Source organism: Mya arenaria, chromosome 3, assembly GCF_026914265.1.
Source record: "Mya arenaria isolate MELC-2E11 chromosome 3, ASM2691426v1".
NCBI classification, from domain to species: domain Eukaryota; kingdom Metazoa; phylum Mollusca; class Bivalvia; order Myida; family Myidae; genus Mya; species Mya arenaria.
Window position 1 is genome coordinate 5,626,437 of NC_069124.1, and position 19,182 is coordinate 5,645,618.

The 19,182-nt window shown below is 35.9% G+C and overlaps 1 protein-coding gene across 1 annotated transcript in view; it reads left to right on the top strand.

The window, feature by feature from the left end:
- Positions 1-18,359, top strand: part of LOC128226362 (vascular endothelial growth factor receptor 1-like) — a 66,084-nt gene extending 47,725 nt beyond the window's left edge. The window contains exons 13-25 of the mRNA XM_052936241.1: positions 82-218; positions 690-873; positions 3,000-3,100; positions 4,077-4,213; positions 4,531-4,660; positions 4,994-5,098; positions 5,786-5,905; positions 6,991-7,304; positions 7,963-8,091; positions 8,323-8,393; positions 8,938-9,078; positions 9,574-9,679; positions 12,466-18,359. Coding sequence (XP_052792201.1) covers positions 82-218; positions 690-873; positions 3,000-3,100; positions 4,077-4,213; positions 4,531-4,660; positions 4,994-5,098; positions 5,786-5,905; positions 6,991-7,304; positions 7,963-8,091; positions 8,323-8,393; positions 8,938-9,078; positions 9,574-9,679; positions 12,466-13,146 — 2,356 coding nt within the window. The 3' untranslated portion in view covers positions 13,147-18,359. The remainder of the gene's footprint in view (positions 1-81; positions 219-689; positions 874-2,999; positions 3,101-4,076; positions 4,214-4,530; positions 4,661-4,993; positions 5,099-5,785; positions 5,906-6,990; positions 7,305-7,962; positions 8,092-8,322; positions 8,394-8,937; positions 9,079-9,573; positions 9,680-12,465) is intronic.
- Positions 18,360-19,182: the final 823 nt, after the last annotated feature.

Genomic DNA, 19,182 nt, shown 5'->3' on the forward strand with positions numbered 1-19,182 from the left:
GCTGTTTATAAATGACACAGATCCCATGGAGAAATTGCATGAGAAGACCACTCATGTAATGATCATTGTTCATAATTTCAGGGACAACATGTCGATGACCATGCATGTGGACATTGATCCCTTCCTGAAGTATGACGAGACGGTGTTTGTTGTGAATGGGACCACCCCGTCTGGGAGAAATGTTGGCCCAATTGGCACCCTGGAACATCATGTCAGAGGTCAGTGTTAATTACTGCAAGGTGAACAGTTTATATAAAGTGGTAAAAGTGTTATCATGGCCTCCTCTCAAAAGAGACATCTATTATAATTGTTAAGTACTCAAGAGAAGTATTCATATGAGTCAATAGCTGTCTTCACAAACAAGCAAAAATGAAGTACAATAAACTAATTCTGTGAAGTGATGATCGGAATGAATTTTGTCATAAAGAATAACAAATGAAGATAAATTGATGGAAGGTTTTTGTTTGTTTGGCTTAATGAATATCATCTGTTATTACCTTCATGGAAAAAGTACCAATGAGTAAAATGGTTAGGGTAAGGATTGAAACCAAATCAATTTGATATTGTTACTTAACATTAGCTTTGATTGTGTTTTTCGTTTTTTCAACTTTGCTTTGAAATCCAGTCAGTGAGTGACAATGTAAGATACTGAAACATGTCCATAACACAAACTATTATGGCAATTCCAGACGTGATGCCGCCAATGTTCCTGGTTGAGACCTTGTCGGTCACCCACCTGTCCAAGAACACGTACCTGTTCGATTGTGATGTTGAGGGCCTGCCCGCTCCCACCATTAAGTGGTTCAAGGACTTTGAGAAAATCTCTGCCACTAACATCTCAGCTAGCATGGAACTTCTCAATCGCAATCAGAGGTATGACAACCTATAGTCAAGCACACTTTTGCCCTTGACAACCTATAGTCAAGCACACTTTAGCCCTTGGCAACCTATAGTCAAGCACACTTTAGTCCTTGACAACCTATAGTCAAGCACACTTTAGCCCTTGACAACCTATAGTCAAGCACACTTTAGCCCTTGACAACCTATAGTCAAGCACACTTTAGCCCTTGACAACCTATAGTCAAGCACACTTTAGCCCTTGACAACCTATAGTCAAGCACACTTTAGCCCTTGACAACCTATAGTCAAGCACACTTTAGTCCTTGACAACCTATAGTCAAGCACACTTTAGTCCTTGACAACCTATAGTCAAGCACACTTAAGACCTTGACCATATATTAGCGCTTGACAACCTTTAGTCAAGCACATTTCAGCCGTGGACAACATGAAGTCAGGCATACTTTAGCCCTTGACAGCCTGTAGTTAAGCACATTTTATCCTTGGACAACATGTAGTCAAGCACACTTTTGCCTGTTACATATGTAAATGCCCTCATGCTTACCAGTAAAAGAAGAGATTTTTTCAAAGCCAGGAGAATTAGCGTGAAACATCAATATTTGCAATACAGTCAAACCTGGTTGAACGGTCACCTGCTTTAAAAGGCCACCTGCATTATCGGGCCACTCCAAATTCCCCTTTTAACTATATAAAGTACTTGCATTAAACAGCAAACTGTATAATCCGGCTGCGGTCACTTATTTTTGACCCCATGAAGTCATATAAACACTAATAAGCGACCACTAATCCCTTGTCACTGACACGTACACTTATAAAATTTTCAAATACACAGCTTTAATTGCATACTGAAGTTCATGGAAAAGTATGACGGCCTCGGATATTTGCCTCATCCAATGAAAATGCCTGTAACATCACACGGTGGCCATGAATGTTTACTTACCGAGAAATCATGTTAATAATATGTTGGCAAATGTTTTGATCAGAATTGTCACACTGAATGAAGATACTTGATTATTATTAATTATCAAATACAGACAAAGAACACCAGTTATTATAAATACACAGTTTGCATTGTCTTTTGAAGGTATGAAACAAGTTAAGATATGCATTCATTTCAATATTAATTTTTAGAATGCACGGATTTACTTTTTTACATACGGATAATTACATTGCATTGTGCGTGATATTCTTTTTAATTTCTGTTATGGATGACAGTAAAAAAGTTGTCAGTGTTTGATTCTAAAAGAGCATGACAAGTGTATTAAATAATTAGAAAACGGTCATAGTGCAAAAAGTGTTGCCTAGGATTTGACTGTGGATGGAGAGAAGTATTAAAACATTTGCTCTGCAATGCTCACAGATTGTCAGGCTGACATGACAATGTCGGCACAGCACTTTATATTAGAGACTGGAGTTAAGCAAACTAAAATAATGGATTACTTTAAAAAGTGAACTTGTTAATGTAGTGATATGGACTGATGTTTGGTGTTTTGTTTTTCTTGTTTATGCTATGTATGAAAAATTATTTACTGCATTCTATTTATAATTTTGCTATGAAGTTTTTTAACCTACATTTGTATTTAAACTTCTTTAATGATAATGGTACTGATGATGCTGATGGTGGTGTGAGGTGGTTGTTCAGATATATTATCAACCTCTGTTTAAACAAAGCTTAAGTGGCGGGAATTTTCAACCTGTATTAAGTGGCCACCTGTCTTAAGCAGCCACTTTGACCTTTTCCCAAAGGTGGCCACTTAATACTTAATATTTAATTTGACTGTATCTTGAAAACGAGATATTCAATGAAGCTTATTACACATGTTCACTTTAATCAATTTTGATATACACTTGTAACAAGTCTCATTACTCTTGTTTAAATATTTTTAAAAAAGTAAGATGAGCTAAGATACATCCACTTTATAATCCACATTAGTCAGGTGGATCATTTGGATATAAAATTCAAATTTGAAAATGGCCAAACATTATATCCATTTTGATGTCTGCAAAGTTTTCAAGTGATTTCTTTTTCATGATTTACACAACTTATAGCTTTATTTTAATGAACTAGCTAACTTGTCAGACAAAAGTCATCATTAGTCAGTTTTGATTACAAAATTAATGTCAAAGAATTTTTTCCACAGACTGAAGATTAATGCAACTAACTCCAGCTTCAATGGTGTGTATACATGTGTGGCCACCAATAGGGGAGGCCAGATTGACAGGAACTACACATATGAGTACCGTAAGTGAATGAGCTCTGAGAGACTCTGATATCTGCCCTTCATGTAACAATGTTTGTCTGAGGTACTCTGATATCTTCCCATATGTATCAATGTTTGTCTGAGGTATGCTGATATCTGTCCTACATGTAACCATGTTTGTCTGTGATACCCTGATATCTGTCCTACATGTAACAATGTTTGTCTGAGGTATTCTGATATATGCCCTACATGTAACAATATTTGTCTGTGATACCCTGATATCTGTCCTACATGTAACAATGTTTGTCTGTGATACCCTGATATCTGTCCTACATGTAACAATGTTTGTCTGTGATACCCTGATATCTGTCCTACATGTAACAATGTTTGTCTGTGATACCCTGATATCTGTCCTACATGTAACAATGTTTGTCTGAGATACCCTGATATCTGTCCTACATGTAACAATGTTTGTCTGTGATACCCTGATATCTGTCCTACATGTAACAATGTTTGTCTGTGATACCCTGATATCTGTCCTACATGTAACAATGTTTGTCTGTGATACCCTGATATCTGTCCTACATGTAACAATGTTTGTCTGTGATACCCTGATATCTGTCCTACATGTAACAATGTTTGTCTGTGATACCCTGATATCTGCCCATATGTAACAATGTTTGTCTGAGATACCCTGATATCTGTCCTACATGTAACAATGTTTGTCTTGGTTACTCTGCATCTGCCCTACATGTTACAATGTTTGTCAGGGGTACTCTGATATATGCCCTACATGTAACTATATTTGTCTGAGCTACTGTGAGATCTGTCATTTCAACCATTAAGTTTATTTCAACAGAAGAAATTTAAAGGAAAATGTAATTAGCATTTAAAGTATAATAATGATTAAAATTTTCTTTAAAAAAATCAATAAAAAAACTTTTGTTATGTAAAATTTACAGATGTGACTTATTAATAGTATATATCTATGAACAGCCAATATTTCCATGGTTACAGAGGTCAAGACCCCAGCCCCTCCTGCCCTTGCTGGATGGAGACTAGGTGCAATAATCGCGGGAATCATTGTGGCCCTTGCGCTTCTAGTTGCTGTATTAATTGTCTGCTGTATCCAGCGCAGAAGATCCCTCGAACTGGTAAATACTAGGTTGATTTTGTATTGTCTAAATCTATTTGTTTATACGTTCCTATAGTGGAGTTATGGCAGTGTTGAGTTGTACCCTTAGATGTTTGACAGCAGCCAGTTGTATAAAAACTTGATCACAGGTTACCATTTGGCTAGTTTACACATTTGAATTGTTTAATTGGTCGATAGTTATTATTGGATACATATTTAGCAATCAATAAACATTTTAGCTATCTTTGACCAAGCTAAAGAGTTTTTCAGTTTTACACAATCGGCTGCTGACCATTTAATTTGATCATGTACCATACCATGTATTTTTGTTTCCAGCACAAGGAATTAGAACAGTACCTTATTCAACCAAAGGGTGACTACAACCCAGATATTCCTCTTGATGAACAGACCTCATGTATACCGTATGATGCTAAGTGGGAATTCCCGAAAGAGAGGCTTAGATTAGGTAATCTAGCTGTTTGGTTATTATACCAAGCTTGTGAATAGGATTGGAATATTTGAACTTTTATAGTAGTTTAAGCTTTGACATAATCATCAATGATAAAGATATCAATTAAGGGAAAAGAAGCACACCATTATCAGAATTTTAAGTTTGTAAAGTCCCAAACAAAAAAGGTCACATAATTACAGGGGTGAATGTAAAAAGGTTCTTTATGACATTGAATAAAGAAGAAGATAGAACCTTTTTGCTTTCACCACTGAAATTAAAGTCTTGTCTTGAATGTAAGAATTGCAAGTTTGGATACCATGTATGTTAATGTTTCTGTGTGTTTAACAGGTATGATACTGGGTCAGGGAGCATTTGGCCGGGTGGTGAAGGCAGAGGCTATTGGTATTGTGGACCATGTTGACGTTCTCAGTGTTGCTGTGAAGATGGTTAAAGGTATAATGGCATTTTAGCTAGTCAAGAAAAAGAGTTGAGGTATTGTCACAGCACTGACGTTGCAATTGTCAACATAATTGGATTGATGCAAAAAGATGTTATATTTTGCACAGTTCAAAAACTGTTCGAGATATTCACAAGAAAGTTAATACACATGGCCCCGTTTCAGTAAAGATTGTAAGGCTCAAGATCACTACTCTTTAGGCGTGACTCCATTTTTGGTTAAAGCTGCGTTTCAAAAAAATAAATATCATAAGGACATTTGTCGCATAAATTCTGCCTGTAACTTTACTAGCAGCATAAGGTTTAAGCCTTAGATATCTTATTGAAACACAGCCCTGGTTTTCGGCCCTGGTTTTCAATAATAGAATAAGGCTCATTACTCAAATTTAAAAATTCTTGTGTTATGGCCCTTGAGGGACAAGCGTTTGCCTTCAATTTTAATGCTCTTGTTCTGCCTTTGTAGTCCATTCTCGGTTATTTAGTAACATTAATTTAGATATTTGTTTTAGATCATTCCACATGTGTATTTGATACAGTTACCTAGAGCAATTATTTTTGTCCCAAACAGGTTTTTAGTAAAATAGTTTCTTGATTCACATACAGAAATCCACAGTAAACATTCTTTGCCGTTTATTATATTGCCATGCATCATGTATGTGTTAACAATATTTCCTCTCTTTCCAGACTGCACAGACAGAGACCAGATAATGACCCTGCTGTCGGAACTCAAGATCCTTATCCATATTGGCCAACACGTGAATATACTTAACCTCCTGGGGGCTGTCACAAAAAACATTGCCAGAGGTAAGGCAAAATTCAGTATCTGAGGACTAATTTAACTTTTTGAGAGTTAATATTTGTGGTCCTATCAATTTCTCAATTCAAGACTTTGCTAAATAAAATGTGAAAAAACCTACCATGTTTATAAAATTGTTTATAATAAAACATAATAAAACATGATAAAACATGATAAAACATGAGAATCATAGTTTATGCTTTATGAACATGAATAAGGAATTGTTCAGATTTATAAATCATTGAGCCAATTATTCAATACTTGGTAAACGTTACCATTGTGATTAAAGGCATCGTTGTTCACTTTTTGAGTTGAAATATTTCATGATGTGTTCATATATTTATAAAAAATAAGTTTAGCAAAATTAGTTGTCTCAAATCTGATTAGAAATATTTCAGTTTACAAGTGTGTCCATGAGACTTTCCAGGTGGTAAACATTTGATGGTTAAGAACAATGGCATATTAACAATGTTGTTAACTTTAACAAAGTTCTGAACAATTGGCCCATTGTTCATAACAATTGTTTATCAGCTACAGCTAATAAATCCATAGTGCAGTGGCATAGATTATCTGATATAAACATATGTGCCATGCATTATTATTGGCTTTCCAGTGGTTTATAGAGATTTATCAGTGAAATAAAAATTATATATCACTGGTTCAAACAGTGAAATAACTTTTTGATATTTTTCACTGTTTTGAAATTTCAGCCCGCTCTCAATTCAAAAATCAAACGTCAGTGCGCTCAGTGCTTGGACCCAATGTTAACAACATCATTTCTGACACGATGTTACGTTAGGATACAATTTGTTAAGATACAATTTGAGGTGTTATCTTTTTGGAAAATCTACAATAAACTGTCATTTAAAATCCTTTATAGGCATATCATAAAAAGAAAACTGTTTGTTTGAGTGTAAGATAGCAATATATTTCTATTTGTGAACACCAAAAGTATATATTTCACTTGTGGCTATGCCACTCATGCAATATAGCCTTTGGTGCTCACTCAATGAAATATATTACATTCTTGGACTGAAACAAACAATTATTCTCAAATATTTGACAATGTAAGTTATTCTCCCTCTGTGTCTAGGTGAGCTGTATGTAATAGTGGAGTACTGCCATTTTGGAAATCTGCGCAACTACGTTCTCAAACACAAAGACGAATTCAAGGACACAATGGATGACGATTACCTCGATCCGATCACCCGGAAAATGAAAGAAGCAGGTGATACAGGCCCACCGGACGAAGAAGCCCCGAAACCCACGGGCAACAAGCCCTATTACATGAACAAAGCAAATCCAGACCACACCGGAGTACTTATTGGCCCCCCACTAACAAAGAAGAATATGATGTCATGGTCTTTCCAAGTTGCAAGGGGCATGGAGTATCTCGCTTCTAAAAAGGTTGGTGATTGTAAATTGAGAAAAAAAACACTGACTTCATTATAAAAGGTTTGTATGAAAACAAAATGTTGGGCAAAACTAGCCTTAAGTAGTATGAGTAATACTTAGTATAAGTAGTATGTGTGTTCTGAGAAAAAGCTAGCAGAGAAGGTTAAGGGATTTTACCTCAAAAGAGTCTTCTTACAAAATCTGCAAAAAAGTAGTTATTGCTTTAAAAATATGTAATTTTCTTTAACATGTATGCGGGGCACCTGCTCAAGCTGGTAAAACAGCGTGCCCGAGAGTTGGATATTTTAAACAGCACTGCATACAAATGAATGAAACTTTTTCTAGCATACCTGTTACATAAAATTTGAATATAATTTGATGTTGTTAATGCTGTTTATACTTCATAGTTGTATTTTGATGTCATTGTCATGACGGGCATTAATTTGAAATCCATGTCCAATAGTTCATGAGAAACGTTGCTGTTTTAAGGTTTTAACATCATTTGTATTTGCTAATTTTGAACCTGATTTTGAGAGTGCTCACTTTTAATTTTGTATCATTATCTATTAAAAACATTTTTTCTAAAATTGCATGTTGTGGCAAGTAAGTTGTTTTACACAGGGTGAGAATTTTCCGGACCATACCCCCCATGATGCTTTTGATATTCCAGTACATTCATCGTGACTTGGCGGCCCGTAACATTCTACTAGCAGAGGACAATGTAGTGAAGATCTGTGACTTTGGGCTGTCAAAGGACTGTTACAAGTATGCCAATGAAGAGTACAGGAAAAAGGGCGATGTAAGTTAGCTGTTCATAGATCATTTATCAATAAATTCACTCATATTTGAACGAGAATAAGTATGTTCATTGATGTAGCTTTCCGCTTCTCACCCACAGGACCATTTGTCAGATCCTCATCAGGGGCACTTTCATCACAATTTTCTCAAAATATCCACTATAAAATCTAAAATGACATATATTAATAATAAAATTCCAGAACAATAAGCGGTCTGTTGTTTGTGATTACAGGGCAAAGTTCCAGTGAAGTGGATGGCCATAGAGTCGCTCACACACAGGGTTTACACCACTAAGAGCGACGTGTAAGCAGGCCTTTCACACTCATAAATTTAAAGTTAACATTTTAACTTCTGAATGGATACATGGTCAAAATGTTAATGCATCTTTAGAAATTTGCATACAAAACATACAAAAGTTAGACAACACTGAGTATACAGTAATATGCATTATTTTATTTATGAACATTGTTAGCAGGTTTTGTTGAAATGTCTGTGGAAATTTATTTACATTAATTTTCATAGTAAAATTATCAGGGCTATTCCAGTTAAACAAATAATCCCCGGGGGAAGGCAATTTTTTAAATAGTATATGGGAGGGTGTCTTATTTCACTAATTTGGACCCCAAAGGATAAATTTGCTTCTGTATGGGGGTGGAATAATTTAAAAGTGCCTTCCCACCCTTCCCACCAGAGGGTCATATGTTTAAATGGAATAGCCCTCTGTTGTAATGTTTTTGTTTTTATATATATCTTATAGAAAGTTAATAATCTGGTATAGTTTCACTTTGACTCTCAAATGCTGCCATGGGTACTTTGATATATCTGATATGTTGTCCTCCCTTCACAGTTGGTCATATGGTGTGTTCCTGTGGGAGGTGTTTTCCCTGAGCGGTAACCCGTACCCTGGTATTGACCTTGATGACAAGTTTATCACGCTTTTGAAAGATGGATACCGCATGGAGCGGCCAGAACAAGCCACAGATGAAATGTATGTTGCAGTTAAATCTTAGTATTGTTGTGGTTTACTCTTAAATAATATAATCAAAATCACACAATGCGGGGTCATGATTTATATACATGTACACATTATAATCCATTTCTTTTACTGTTTTGTATTCTGCGGTTTCAGACTTCACCACTCAAAGCTTTGCCAGTGTTAGTTGGATATTTAATTTTCATAACCAGCCTCCATTGTTACTTAATTAAGTGCTTGATTCAAAATGACAGCTATGTCATTTTATGTCTTACATTATTATACTACATTATTTCGAAAGTGTAATTTCCCATTTGTTTTGAAAAAAAGAAGATACATATGTCTATGTTTCAGGGCCAATTTTAATATTGATCTTATCCTTATCATTAGACATGCCTCAGTGATTCCATTCAGCCTATTAGTCAGCTAAATATACAGGCCAATCAAAATACTAAGTTTCTAATCTTAAATTTAAGTTCAATCTAATTTGCTTATTGAATACGGTTCCAGGTACAAGGTGATGTTAGCATGTTGGGTGACGGACCCGGAAAATCGGCCCTCGTTCAACCAGCTAGTCAGCATCATGGGAGATTTCCTGGAAGATAATGTCAAACAGGTGAGCAGTATGCAACTTTCAAATTGAAGCTTGCTTTTTAGAGACATTTATGTCTGAGATTGGCACAGTGTACTTAAGTAGTAAATAACAGAATGTCCTTGACAAATCTATGATTTCACTGGGCATTTTTTGTTATCATTGTGCATTATTATTATAACAACAGTTTACACAGAAGTTGGACGAACATGTATTTTTAGCTTGACTATTCGAAGAATAGGTGGGCTATACTACCGTAAATGACTGGGTATAAGACGATAGGGGGTATTAGACGCAGGGAAGAAAATATGTGGAAAGTCCGAGAAAAAAACTTTTAATCTATGTTTTTGGTTAAAAGACGCATAGAAAAAATGTCAAAATCGTCCGGCATTTTCAGCCACCATGTTTGTTGACAGTGACAAAAAAAAAAAAAATTGTGAAAATGGCGATGGTTATCTTTAAAACCATACAACCATACTGTCGAGAATGAAGTTATGTTATGCAAAAAAATATTTTGACAGTGCCCAACTTTGCTTTTTTATATGTAAGTTTGATTATTGTTTAATTCAATTTATTATTCAAAATAATATTGAATACCGTAATTCACAAGAGTTCGGACACCATAAATTAATTATTTTTTTCGCTCTCCTAATACATAGAAAATTATCATTTTACATTTTATTTACATGTTTGTTTAACCTGCCTTATTTCTTCATGGTTGCTTTTTACCACTTATTAATTTATCCGTAGTAATCAATGGTCATAAACTTATTTATTACGCCTATAAGTGTAAATCCTTCATCAAGTTAATTAAAACACCATTTCACTGAACTGAATAAACACATTCTATCGGCTTCAGATCAAAGAGTCACACTGTGTGACGTCACATAACTTACAGTTATACCCACGAGGATCTCGTGGAGAGCATGGACATTGCTATGCAGGATTAATGTATAACTGTATGATTATTGCTTCATATAGTCTATAAGTGTGGTACAAGTTTGAACGTTTATTGGTAGGTCGTTTTACAAACATGTCGATGTTTTCTTAATCCCTTGATTGCCCTTGTTGTTTGTTTAATCCTCAAATAAATATATCACACTTCCTTTTAAACAGGCAATAAATCGTTTAGGATGGGTAGTTAGTAGTAGCCAGTCATTGAAAAGATAAAAATCAATAATCTTCGTCTGTGAAACTTGGTAACTATGAAAGTTATGATTGATGTCCTTTGGGTGTCCGAAAATTAGGTACGCAAAATAAATTATTTTGGGAAATAATTATGGGTGTCCAAATATTTAGAGTGTCCAAACTCTTAGGTGAATTACGGTAACTTTAATCGAAAAATATTTTTGTTGAAATTATAAACGTCTTACGATATACCGTATCCCGATCTTCAACTGCCGTTTTAACCCGTATATACTCGATCAATATGACGCAAGTAACATCCCTTTCTACATAAATCTAAACAAACTCTCGGCTTGAAATTGACCTCAGAAAAAAAGTTCAAAAAATTGTTACTGGGTATTATACGCAGGCATTTTTTTGCATCAAAATCTGAGGGAAAAAAGTGCGTCTAATACCCAGTCATTTACGGTACTCGCCCCAGCGTCGGCGTCGGCGTCCGGTTAAAGTTTTAGGGCAAGTTGGGATTTTCACTTATAATTCCAATACCCTACATTCAATTGACTTAATACTTCACACAGTTGTTCAGGGCCATCACATGATGAGGTTAGATAACTCCATATTATCTTTTATACAAATTATGGCCCCTGATTGACTATGGAACTTGGGTTAAAGTTTTAGGGCAAGTTGGAATATTTATTAATAACTTCTATATCCTTTGTTCAATTGACTTAATACTTCACACAGTTGTTCAGGACCATCCCACAATGAGGTTAAATAACTCCATATTATCCTAAATACAAGTTATGGCCCCTGTTTGACTTAGGTTAAAGTTTTAGGGCAGGTTAAAGTTTCAGGGCAAGTTGGGATTTCCACTTAAAACTCGAATACCATTCATTCAATTGACTTAATACTTCACACAGATGTTCAGAGCCATCCCATAATGAGGTTAGATAACTCCATACTATCTTTTATACAAATTATGGCCCCTGATTGACTATGGAACTTAGGTTAAAGTTTTAAGGCAGGTTGGGATATTGTTTTATAACTTCTATACCCTTCATTCAATTGACTTAATACTTCACACAATTGTTCAGGACCATCACCCAATGAGGTTACATAACTCCATATCCTTAATACAAGTTATGGCCCCTGATTGACTTAGGTTAAAGTTTTAGGCAAGTAAAAGTTAAGGGCAAGTTGGGATTTTAATAAAAAAACTTCTATACTGTTCATTAAATGCACTTAATAAAATTCAAAATTATTTACGACCATCTTACAACAAGAAAAATAACTCCGTTTTAAGCCTAAATACAAGTTATGGCCCTTGATTTTTTTATTGATTTTTTTAAATTTCCTTTGAAAGGCATATTTGTATATTCTTAACCACATTTTCATAATGGGAAATCAAGTTATTTGAATGACTTGCGTCATTGTTTGGGTGGGCTGGTGGGAGGGCAGCATCAAAGTCACCTTATGTATCAAATAATTTTAGTTAGGTTTGACATAAAGAGACCAAACTTGGTATTATTACATCGTCATTGTATTCTAAGTCAAAGCGGCGTAGTCGAGCGCGCTGTCTTACGACGGCTCTTGTTTTTTATACTTTAGCATATTTCAGTATCACATTGACTTTTAAACATATGGTTGATTTCAATTCTTGTTCACACATGCTCTTTATGTTGCAGTATTACCTTGACCTTGGAGGTGGAGCCGATGAGGATGAGCTGGAAGGTGCAACAGGCGAGACTCCCGGATACCTCTCCATGAACTCCATGGCAATAGAAGAACCCACAGACTACACGAAGATGTTACCTGCCCCACCACCCCCTCTTGACATTGATGATTCCAGTGAAAAACTCATTGTGGATTTAAATTCGAAAAAGATGTCAGATGCTGAGGAGCGATATGTTAACTTTGACCTGACAAAAAAGAATGCTGTCAGTGGGAGGATGAAGAATAAGAGAAATGACTTTGAGGTTCAGCCTCTGATACATAATGTTGATGAGACTCAAATAAGAGATATGCCAGGACGGCAAAGACAAAAGAATGGCTCACCAAACAGACTGAGCAATGGAAACACAAGGGATGTTCAATCAAATGATGACAGTGATAGTGGTCATGAGAGTTTTGCGCCTGGCAGCTCACCGGAAAAATGCGATGATAATGACGGTTATCTCTCACCAAAGAGCATGAATATGCAGGATATACCTTTGTTAGAAATAAATGGTATTGGATCAAAGACGAGCACACAAAAGGGGGCTACAAATGGCAAAGTTAATGGTCTGTCAAACAGTAAATTTAGATACAATGATTTGCAACCCCCGGATTATAGGGCTGTGATGGAAGCTACAGAATCAAATGTCTGATTTGTTGTGTAACATGTCTTTGATTAGTAAATTGAAATGCTTGATCTCTGCAAAAAATGACCTATGTGAAAGGTCCTAAGTTCAGCAAGGGCTGTAGATATGCATTTAGCAATTCTGAGCCTCGATAAATTTACATACATGTACATGTATTATTTGTCAAGTAGGATTTGAAAGTGCTGAAAGTTGGCTGGTTTTGGTGAAAAGCCACACATAGAATTGTTTGTGCTACAGTAGTAGAAGTGCTGTAACAGCTGAACATGCATTTATTGAACTAAAAGCTTTCATGCTACAATATATCTACTGTCAGTATTTAGAAAAGGTGTTAGATGAAACTGAAGAAAGACTGCTTTTGATTTAAAGTTAAACTATAGAACAACATATGCATACTCACGATAAAGATTAACCTGGAGAATCTAATTAAATATCATCACTGTGCTCTCTCATATTTTACTGTATAGCAATTAACGTGTAAAGGAGACATGGTTAATTGTATCTTATTAGATGAACTACAGCTGGTCTGATTCTGTTAAAGCCATTTTGACCGAGTCCCCCTCAAGTCAGTTAACGTGTGCCATTTCATTTGTTTTTAAGATCATTCCCTTTAGTGCTTATTATAATTTTTGATATTTTTTTTTCTGTTAAATTACTGAAGATGACATAACAGTAAATGTCACATAAAGAGTTGTATTTGCTCTTTCAATATCACATACAAAGGCGTATTGTGGTTTACCTTGGTAAATGTCACATATAGAGGTGTATTACGGGTTAGCTTGGTAAATGTCACATATAGAGGCATACTGGGGGGTTGGCTTGGTAAATGTCATATATAGAGGTGTGCTGGGGTTTAGGTTTGGTAAATGTCACATATAGAGGTTTACTTAGTCATAGCTTGGTAAATGTCAAATATAGTGGAAGTTGTACACCAGTAAAGAAATCAACAGCCTCAGCCCCCAAGAAAACTCATGTACACTCCGAATTAACGTCATCTTTGGCAAAAAAATATTTTGACACACTATATTGCTAGCATGTTAAAGAAAATTAGTCGTATTTGCAATTTGCCCAAGAAAACCTGAGGGCATACTCCCACAGTACTTTGGAAAATTGTGTGCAGGTCCGGGACAATATTGCATACTTGAAGCTAAACCAGTGCCACATTCTTGTTAAATGTTTGTCAATCTAATTTGTTATGTCAACAACATTATTTCTGTCTTTGTTTTTGCTGTAATATTAAACTGCATACTGTAAAACAGCTGGTATTTTCACCATGATTATCCTGATTCATCAGCAACGTAATTGCCATGCAGACTTTCATTTTAATGGCTACTAAATGTCCAACAAAGAGAACTAGTGTTCAGAAAGACTTGAGGTTTACAATTTTGTACAAGTGTGTGTTACATGGGTTTTATTATTTACAATAAGGAAACACTTGTTGGTTATCTCATGAAACTATGTTATTACCACAGTTGGCCTGTAGGGTAACTTGGCTCATTTTCTACTCGCAACAAATAAATGTAAGGTTAACAAAATTCATACTTTTAAATACAGCTTGTCCTTTTTCCAGGCGTCATAGCCTCTGCATCATTGTTGTTGTCCTCTGGTATCAATGTTGTCACCCTCTGGCATCATTTTTGTCGCCCTCCAGCTTCATTGTTGTCACTCTCTGGTATCAATGTTGTCACCCTCTGGCATCATTTTTGTCGCCCTCCAGCTTCATTGTTGTCGCCCTCTGGCATCATTGTTGTCGCCCTCCAGCTTCATTGTTGTCGCCCTCCAGCTTCATTGTTGTCACCCTCTGGCATCATTGTTGTCGCTCTCTGGTATCAATGTTGTCACCCTCTGGCATCATTGTTGTCGCCCTCCAGCTTCATTGTTGTCGCCCTCCAGCTTCATTGTTGTCACCCTCTGGCATCATTGTTGTCGCTCTCTGGTATCAATGTTGTCACCCTCTGGCATCATTGTTGTCGCCCTCTGGTATCAATGTTGTCACCCACTGGTACTATTACTATTGTCACCCTCTGACGGCATTGTTGTCGCCCTCTGACATCATTGTTGATGCCCTTCTGTTCATTATTGTCGCCCTCTGGCATCATTTTCATCGCCCTCTGGCATCATTATTGTCGCCCTCTGACATCATTGTTGTCACCCTATGGCATCATTGTTGTCACCCTCTGGCATCATTGTCGTCGCCCACTGGCATCGTTATTGTCGCCCTCTGGCATCATTATTGTCACCCTCTGGCATCATTATTGTCGCCCTCTGGCATCATTGTTGTCGCCCTCTGGCATCATTATTGTCGCCCTCTGGCATCATTATTGTCGCCCTCTGGCATCATTATTGTCACCCTCTGGCATCATTATTGTCGCCCTCTGGCATCATTATTGTCACCCTCTGACATCATTATTGTCGCCCTCTGGCATCATTATTGTCGCCCTCTGGCATCATTATTGTCGCCTTCTGGCATCATTATTGTCACCCTCTGACATCATTATTGTCGCCCTCTGGCATCATTATTGTCGCCCTCTGGCATCATTATTGTCGCCTTCTGGCATCATTATTGTCACCCTCTGACATCATTATTGTCGCCCTCTGGCATCATTATTGTCGCCCTCTGGCATCATTATTGTTGCCCTCTGGCATCATTATTGTCACCCCGTGGCATCATTGTTATCACCCTCTGACATCATTGTTGTCGCCCTCTGGCATCATTGTTGTCACCCTCTTGACATCATTGTTGTCACTCTCTGGCATCATTGTTGTCACCCCGTGGCATCATTGTTGTCACCCTCTGACATCATTGTTGTCGCCCTCTGGCATCATTGTTGACACCCTCTTGACATCATTGTTATCACCCTATGGCATCATTGTTGTCACCCTCTGGCATCATTGTTGTCACCCCGTGGCATCATTGTTGTCACCCTCTGGCATCATTGTTGTCACCCTCCAGTTTTCATTGTTGTCCCTCTGGCATCATTTTTGTTCTTCTGGCATCAGTGTTATCGCCCTCTGGCATCATTGTTGTCCATATGGCATCATTGTTGTCGACCTCTGGCATCATCATTGTCACCCTCTGCATGCCAGTTTGGCCATAACTATAATATTTAAATGAAACAGAAGCACATGTTGCCAAAGACATTATGCACATGTGTTGCAAGGCCTGTAACTTAAATTCAAATCAGTGTTGAGTTATTCTCCCTTTTCAACTGAAAAACAAGTTTAACATTAGCTCTGCAGCACCCTCATCTGTTTTTATCTGGCAGTTTGAGGAAATATCACCGACTAGCAGTAAGATAAATGTAAAGACAATCATAGAAAACAATTGAGCTAAGTCTTTCCAAAAGCGGGGATTATTATAAGAAAAGTTTAAACCCTCACATAATATAAGTTTATTCCATATGATGATAAAGCGCAACCAAACTGCTAAATTTGTGTATTTTGGGTTGTATAAATACACTAAATACAGTATTTATGTACATATTTCAGCATGTAAATATTGTCATTTGTATGTAAGTTATGGAAAAAGTTACGGTTATGCATGTTACCTTGTTAATAAAACACTATTAAATTTGTATTTATTTTCTGGTATGTTGTCAGTATTTTGTATTTGATTGTTATTCACTTTTTGATTGTTATTATCTGTTCAGCTTATACCATATATCTGACGGCAATACTCATACATGGTCAGCACATTGTTGATGATATTGATTATGATGTCTTTTCATTCTTTACTTTTGTCTGAAATAACATGTACTACTCAATTGCAAAAATACACATTTAAATTGTTCAAATTATCTGACTCTTTGTTTAAGCAGTCTTTAAAGAATGCATCAATGATTTTTTTTCATGATCCCTACCTTTTAATCTTAGAAAGTACAAAATGGACAGAAATCAAAAGTTGTTGAACGTCTATCTGCTGTGGCAAGAACCTCATTCTTATTTCTACACAATATATTAAATGATCTTGAAAGAAGTTCTGTCGAGAGAAAGGTCAAAGTCACACATTATGAACTAGGGAGAAATTTCTAGTACAATCTTACTTAGTGCAATTTAATTTTGTAGTGAACATTATTACATTTATTGTAAAAACATCGTGCCAAAGGGTCCAAGTCCTATAGACTTAAAGGACCTTCAATGTGCCTTTATATGTTATTTTTATGCTTAACCTGTTTCTTAACTGCCAGTGGTATACACCTGCATTTTTCAAGTAATTGTCTGCTTGAATCTGCTTGTTGAGTGTCACAAATCTCTATCTAGCAATAATGCATGCCTTATATTTTGCATAATTTGATAAGCATATATTTTATAGCTGTTGATGTATTGATCTATATTTTTACTAAATTTTGTTACTGGTACCCTTTGCATCATTTTGCACTGCACAGTTTCATCTGGATATTACAGCATGAAATTTCATTTCAATAAATCCGGAAATGGGTCGCCTTTTTAGATATTTTGTTGCAAAATCTGCCTAAAACTTAATCTGCAAGAAGCCTTTACTGGAAACATTGCTGGACTACATTTAATTGTTGTAGATTTAAATCATGATGATGTCAAGTCAGAGATAGAACATCCTATTCAGAGGATTTCATATGTAGCTACCCACCAAATAAATAATGATCTAAATGCTAAATAATTTTGTTTGTACTTACTTTGAAACAAATGTTTAATGTGCTTTTGTAGCTTACAGTATTATTTTTCATACTTGATGTATGTACCTATTGTCCCTCGCGTCAAATATGTGTAAGTTTAACACCATTTCGACTGCTCATGATGTCAGAAAGCTCCTTTGTAATACTGTTAAGTAAATCTCTTCGATATGAAGATATAACTGTTTTATTTGTCTTGCCAAACTTTACTGTGGTAGTGACTTGAAAACCAAAGATAAAGATGAGTTGGACTACAATAGTCCCTTTTCGTGGATACCAAAGTACCCAGTATAAATAGCATACCAGTCTAAAACATGTGTTGTTAGTGTGGAAAGCAATCAAGTGCTTGTTTGTTGTATATAAAGTTATGAAGACATTGTTTGGATGATTTTTTTATATAAACATTTACTGTTCATCTTCTACTTTTGTACAAGTGGTACATGCTATTTAAACTTCAGTGCATTACATACTAAGATGCCATACTATTTTATTAGTTGTTACTATACATTTTATAGTTAGAGAATCTGTGTATATCATTGACCAATGTCATTTTAATAAATATTGATAACGTTTGATATTTGTTTTGTGTTTTTTAGAATAGCTAATCTACTAGAAGTACATACCTTCAGATTAGTTATGGTAGTTGTTGGTAGCTTTTAACTATAATTTATCTTTTTAGTTCATCAAAATATGCCATTTTCTGTTTTTCACAGTTTCCTCCTATTTTTTTAAAATCATTGAGTCGTCTGTGTTCCCATGAGTATGCAAAATGTAAAAAATTGATATAATTTGGTCTGCGACACCTTGAAATGTCTGTTAAGATGAGAAGAACTGCATTATTTGATGCTGAAAATGATTTTTGAGTCCAGATTCAGTTGAAAAATGGCTTAAAATTACGGACGCACAAGTGCTTGGATGACAGACAGTGCAACTCGAAACCCTCACACTATCAGATTGAGCTAGTTATGGGTGTATATATGTATATAGGACGAAACAAAAGTGATTTTCATAAAAAACGCAGGGACAGGTTTACTTATAGGTATGTTATAACTAAATGCTAAGTACAGGATGTGGTCCAAGGTTGCCCTCTCTATCAATCTGAAGTACCATTCTCTCTTAAATATAGAGAGGGCAAATATAGTTTGTTTTAGTCTGAGTGGTGCACTTAATTTATTGTAGTTATACTTTAAATTCAGTCTTATACCTGCACTCAGAGAGAAAAATCATGATTGATATCTCGGAGATTAAATATTTTCTGCTGGACCAGAACTTGACTGTCTTCCAGCCTAAAGCACAATGGATTCCTTGAAAAATTAACAGTGCTTAACTTAAAAGTGAGTGAATTTTCTTAAGAGAAATGTGACATACCTTTTTAGCCTAGTGTCAGTTGCGGCGT